This window comes from Nematostella vectensis, chromosome 6 (assembly GCF_932526225.1).
Source record: "Nematostella vectensis chromosome 6, jaNemVect1.1, whole genome shotgun sequence".
Lineage (NCBI taxonomy): Eukaryota > Metazoa > Cnidaria > Anthozoa > Actiniaria > Edwardsiidae > Nematostella > Nematostella vectensis.
In genome coordinates, this window is record NC_064039.1 from 18,088,301 (window position 1) to 18,094,585 (window position 6,285).

General features: G+C 44.0%; 1 protein-coding gene across 1 annotated transcript; it reads right to left on the reverse strand.

Moving 5' to 3' along the window:
- Window positions 1–4,456: 4,456 nt before the first annotated feature.
- On the reverse strand, window positions 4,457–5,328 carry LOC125567983. Its single transcript, XM_048729147.1, has 2 exons — window positions 5,199–5,328; window positions 4,457–4,998 (listed from the first exon to the last, which is right to left on the reverse strand). Exons 1-2 carry the CDS (start codon window positions 5,285–5,287, stop codon window positions 4,518–4,520), a joined length of 570 nt encoding a protein of 189 aa, XP_048585104.1. The 5' UTR covers window positions 5,288–5,328; the 3' UTR covers window positions 4,457–4,517.
- Window positions 5,329–6,285: the final 957 nt, after the last annotated feature.

Sequence of the window (6,285 nt, forward strand, 5' to 3'; positions counted from 1 at the left end):
TCAGATTACTCTATCCGGCGATACTTACTTAAGCATACTTATTACTACTAAGTTTTGCGAAATGTGAATTTAGCATTCTAGACCGACCGCAGTTGTTAAAAAGCAGATGAATTCAAGCTTCCTGTCCGTCTGCAACGAGAAATGTTTAGCTCAGTTTTACGTTCGCTCGCTTCGTGTCGGTTCCAAAAATTCAAAACATGCCGCCGCCATTTTTAAAAGGAAGAATTGGGAGGGAGGCCTGGGTACTAGTACCGAGTTTCTTCGCGACGCGCTGACACCACTTCGACGCGACGCGCAAATTATTGATTAAGCATATTTTCGACGGACTTACCTTTAAATAATCCAGATACCTTTCGAGTAACCGTGTTCTTAAAAATAGATCTGGGCTGATTTCTTTGTAATGAAGCGTGTCTCTACAGAACCCAAGATAACCTAGGGGGGGAGGGAATATAAGTCGTCACAAGTTGTTGTCATGGTAACAGCTAGCAGCAAGGTGCGAAATCTGACTCTAAAAGAACGCTTACGCATGAAACTCACGAGACAAAATAAAACTTACATAGAATTCTCTCATTTGCCTTCGTCCAGGTCGAGGGAGAAATGGGCGACCCTTTTCTTTCCAAATTAATGTCTTTGGTGAAAAAAACCTTAACATCTCGTGTCGTCTGTTGAGGCCTGCGGGTCAGTAGCGGTGCTTTCATCGGCGGGCACGTGATTCTCCGTTTCTTCACTGTCATTTGTGATACTGTCATACTGGACCAAGCCCGCGGCCTGCGCCATCGTGTGCACTAAGACAGCTCGCGAGCAAGTGTGACTTGACGCTGACGCGCGCGTCCTTGACAATAGATAATGCGTATTCCAATGAATATGATAGATATGATCAGATATGATTGTTGCGTCGTGTTGGGTTCCCTGTTTATTTCTCGTCATTGGGCAATCACACTGTATAAGATAAGGGTTTGGTGCTGTTGACCGCGATGTATGGTTCAAAACACTAGGCGAACGCGGCATAGAGATAGCCAAGGAGATGGTAATTTATATTTAGTCCGATGCCCTGAAACAAAATTGTTATTACTGTGGGAGCTGTTCGGTATGCCTGTGGTGGTGACGTCATCACTTCAATGAAGCAATAATCAGAGACTCTAGCGTGAAGGTTAGATCGAGACGATTTTGCGGTAGTGCACACGTGAAGCCGACTTTGATTTCACCTTGACAACGCGTCGTTTTTAGCGTGGCCTGTGAAGTGTCTCCCGAGATGCCTTACGGTCTTATTGTTCTCACTGTGGGGGAGGGGGGTTGCCTGTGGTGGTGACGTCATCACTTCAATGAAGCAATAATCAGAGATCCTAGCGTGAAGGTTAGATCGAGACAATTTTGCGGTAGTGCACACGTGAAGCCGACTTTGATTTCACCTTGACAACGCGTCGCTTTTAGCGTGGCCTGTGAGGTCTCCCGAGATGCCTTACGGTCTTATTGTTCTCACTGTGGGGGAGGGGGGTTGCCTGTGGTGGTGACGTCATCACTTCAATGAAGCAATAATCAGAGATCCTAGCGTGAAGGTTAGATCGAGACGATTTTGCGGTAGTGCACACGTGAAGCCGACTTTGATTTCACCTTGACAACGCGTCGTTTTTAGCGTGGCCTGTGAAGTGTCTCCCGAGATGCCTTACCGCCTCATTGTTCTCACTGTGGGGGAGGGGGGTTACCTGTGGTGGTGACGTCATCACTTCAATGAAGCAATAATCAGAGATCCTAGCGTGAAGGTTAGATCGAGACGATTTTGCGGTAGTGCACACGTGAAGCCGACTTTGATTTCACCTTGACAACGCGTCGTTTTTAGCGTGGCCTGTGAAGTGTCTCCCGAGATGCCTTACGGTCTTATTGTTCTCACTGTGGGGGAGGGGGGTTGCCTGTGGTGGTGACGTCATCACTTCAATGAAGCAATAATCAGAGAACCTAGCGTGAAGGTTAGATCGAGACGATTTTGCGGTAGTGCCCACGTGAAGCCGACTTTGATTTCACCTTGACAACGCGTCGTTTTTAGCGTGGCCTGTGAGGTGTCTCCCGAGATGCCTTACGGTCTTATTGTTCTCACTGTGGGGGAAGGGGGTTCCCTGTGGTGGTGACGTCATCACTTCAATGAAGCAATAATCAGAGATCCTAGCGTGAAGGTTAGATCGGGACGATTTTGCGGTAGTGCACACGTGAAGCCGACTTTGATTTCACCTTGACAACGCGTCGTTTTTAGCGTGGCCTGTAAGGTGTCTTCCGAGATGCCTTACGGTCTTATTGTTCTCGCTGTGGGGGAGAAGGGTTGCCTGTGGTGGTGACATCATCACTTCAATGAAGCAATAATCAGAGATCCTAGCGTGAAGGTTAGATCGAGACGATTTTGCGGTAGTGCACACGTGAAGCCGACTTTGATTTCACCTTGACAACGCGTCGTTTTTAGCGTGGCCTGTGAAGTGTCTCCCGAGATGCCTTACGGTCTCATTGTTCTCACTGTGGGGGGGGGTTGCCTGTGGTGGTGACGTCATCACTTCAATGAAGCAATAATCAGAGATCCTAGCGTGAAGGTTAGATCGAGACGATTTTGCGGTAGTGCACACGTGAAGCCGACTTTGATTTCACCTTGACAACGCGTCGTTTTTAGCGTGGCCTGTGAGGTGTCTCCCGAGATGCCTTACGGTCTTATTGTTCTTACTGTGGGGGAAGGGGGTTACCTGTGGTGGTGACGTCATCACTTCAATGAAGCAATAATCAGAGATCCTAGCGTGAAGGTTAGATCGGGACGATTTTGCGGTAGTGCACACGTGAAGCCGACTTTGATTTCACCTTGACAACGCGTCGTTTTTAGCGTGGCCTGTAAGGTGTCTTCCGAGATGCCTTACGGTCTTATTGTTCTCACTGTGGGGGAGAAGGGTTGCCTGTGGTGGTGACATCATCACTTCAATCAAGCAATAATCAGAGATCATAGCGTGAAAGTTAGATCGAGACGATTTTGCGGTAGTGCACACGTGAAGCCGACTTTGATTTCACCTTGACAACGCGTCGTTTTTAGCGTGGCCTGTGAAGTGTCTCCCGAGATGCCTTACGGTCTTATTGTTCTCACTGTGGGGGATGGGGGTTGCCTGTGGTGGTGACGTCATCACTTCAATGAAGCAATAATCAGAGATCCTAGCGTGAAGGTTAGATCGAGACGATTTTGCGGTAGTGCACACGTGAAGCCGACTTTGATTTCACCTTGACAACGCGTCGTTTTTAGCGTGGCCTGTAAGGTGTCTCCCGAGATGCCTTACGGTCTTATTGTTCTCACTGTGGGGGGGGGTGCCTGTGGTGGTGACGTCATCACTTCAATGAAGCAATAATCAGAGATCCTAGCGTGAAGGGAGAAGGTTAGATCGAGACTGTTCGGGGGGTAGGTATAAGTCTGGCTTATACACGGGTAAATCCGTTTTTGCTAATATATCCCAAACAGAAGTAGCTATCATCACCAGACTTGGCAGCTACAACATTGACATGGGTCCGCAGATTATTTTCGAGTATGTTGCCATGGCAACCAATTTAAGGAGGTTTGGGTGGGGCCATATTGTTTTTTTCAGATGATACAATCACTGTATTTTTGCTCCACCTTTGTAATGGATAGTCTCTAGATTCAAAGAATGGCCTATCAATACTCTGATATTCGAGCTTCTTGACAAACATGTTTATTCATCTGAGAGATTATTTGTACATGTAATAATAATAATAATAATAATAATAATAATAATAATAATAATAATAGTAATAGTAATAGTAATAGTAATAGTAATAATAATAATAATAATAATAATAATAATAATAATAATAATAATAATAATAATAATAATAATAATAATAATAATAATAATAATAAGGTAAGGATTATCACTTTTCCTTCCAGGTAACCAAACAGAATGCATCCTCATCAAATCACTATCCACAGTCCTTCACAGTATGTTATCAGTTGTTCCCTAAGACCGCCCTGTGTATTTTTTTCAATGATGTGGGCAATTTGTAGAGGCCGGGAGAGTTTTTAATCTCTTTCACTCGGACGGGAACTAAGGCATCTAAGCTTTCTATCCAGCTGGCTTCATCGTAGTGAAAAGAGTACAGGCCTTTTACCGCAGTGGCCTTGAACCACACTGTATTTTTTTGCTCCACCATTGTAATGGATAGTCTCTAGATTCAAAGAATGGCCTATCAATACTCTGATATTCGAGCTTCTTGACAAACATGTTTATTCACCTGAGAGATTATTTGTACATGTAATAATAATAATAATAGTAATAATAATAATAATAATAATAATAATAATAATAATAATAATAATAATAATAATAATAATAATAATAATAATAATAATAATAATAATAATAATAATAATAATAATAATAATAATAATAATAATAATAAGGTAAGGATTATCACTTTTCCTCCCAGGTAACCAAACAGAATGCATCCTCATCAAATCACTATCCACAGTCCTTCACAGTATGTTATCAGTTGTTCCCTAAGACCGCCCTGTGTATTTTTTTCAATGATGTGGTCAATTTGTAGAGGCCGGGAGAGTTTTTAATCTCTTTCACTTGGACGGGAACTAAGGCATCTAAGCTTTCTATCCAGCTGGCTTCATCGTAGTGAAAAGCGTACAGGCCTTTTTCCGCAGTGGCCTTGAACCACAGTAGCGAAGCCTTTCTACCGGGCATGAGGTTCTGAATTCTAGCTAGCAGAATGTTCGGATTTGCCAGAGTGCTGCCTTCTACTGTGAGAGCAACCCAGCTACCTTTATCAAGCCCTGCATTTCTGTCGGACGGCTGAGCTGATAGTGACTCGATTGTATTTTCTGCTAATTCTGAAGCAAGGCTGACAGCCAAACTCTTCTTTTCGCTGGAATTTCTACGGTCATAGGTGAGTTGAGCTTGCTTCCTTGTGTGTCTCAAGGCCGACGCCAAACTGTCTTTCATTGCGTCGGTGCACTGGCTGATAAAACAAAAGAAAGAAAGTCCTGGTTTGAATTTTGCTTGCGGTGTGTAATTACTAATAGTTCTAAGTTATCATTACAGAATCGTTTTATTCGTGAAGAAAATGGCTGATAAACACAGCATGGTGCCGTCCAGAGTCTTGTGGGGGAGTGAGTGATAATAGTCTGCAATGTCATCTACTTAGCATGGAATTTTCACCTGTCCCCATAACAATAAGTCACGAAGGAGCTTCTCAGAAGGTGCAAGTTGACACTCACTCCTGTTAGGTGGTAAAAGACAGACTTCATGTGGGTTGAGAATGCGGGACCACTAAAGGGTTTTCCTTTATCTGTCTAATAACAAAAATAAGTAAAGAATCACTCATCAATTCAATATCAATTCAAATGCAATGTTTTTTTCCATGTAACCCCCCCTCCCCCCAAATTAGGGGGTTATAAAATGACCCCACAAAGGGATAGTAGTTGTTTTAAATGCTTTCATAGTCACCCTATGTAGGATTGTTAGATGTTCAAAATATTAATTCACCGCCAAAACTAACCCTTCTTAGGATTGTGATGAGAGTATAACCTTTCCTGGGATGAGTGATGATGTACAAAATGTCTTGTTGGGGTGAGACAATTGGTTGAGATAACTTTTCAAAGATGACTATTTCGCTGGATTACTTTAGAAAGATAATTCGCAACCTTATAAGAATTAGGGTTAGGGTTAGGGTTAGGGTTAGGGTTAGGGTTAGGGTTAGGGTTAGGGTTAGGGTTAGGGTTAGGGTTAGGGTTAGGGTTAGGGTTAGGGTTAGGGTTAGGGTTAGGGTTAGGGTTAGGGTTAGGGTTAGGGTTAGGGTTAGGGTTAGGGTTAGGGTTAGGGTTAGGGTTAGGGTTAGGGTTAGGGTTAGGGTTAGGGTTAGGGTTAGGGTTAGGGTTAGGGTTAGGGTTAGGGTTAGGGTTAGGGTTAGGGTTAGGGTTAGGGTTAGGGTTAGGGTTAGGGTTAGGGTTAGGGTTAGGGTTAGGGTTAGGGTTAGGGTTAGGGTTAGGGTTAGGGTTAGGGTTAGGGTTAGGGTTAGGGTTAGGGTTAGGGTTAGGGTTAGGGTTAGGGTTAGGGTTAGGGTTAGGGTTAGGGTTAGGGTTAGGGTTAGGGTTAGGGTTAGGGTTAGGGTTAGGGTTAGGGTTAGGGTTAGGGTTAGGGTTAGGGTTAGGGTTAGGGTTAGGGTTAGGGTTAGGGTTAGGGTTAGGGTTAGGGTTAGGGTTAGGGTTAGGGTTAGGGTTAGGGTTAGGGTTAGGGTTAGGGTTAG

Coding starts and splice junctions, on each gene's coding strand:
- LOC125567983 (XM_048729147.1), bottom strand. CDS start 5,287: ATGAAGTCTGTCTTTTACCACCTAACAGGAGTGAGTGTCAACTTGCAC. Junction 4,999..5,198: donor ACTTATTGTTATGGGGACAG/GTGAAAATTCCA, acceptor TTGTTTTATCAG/CCAGTGCACCGACGCAATGA.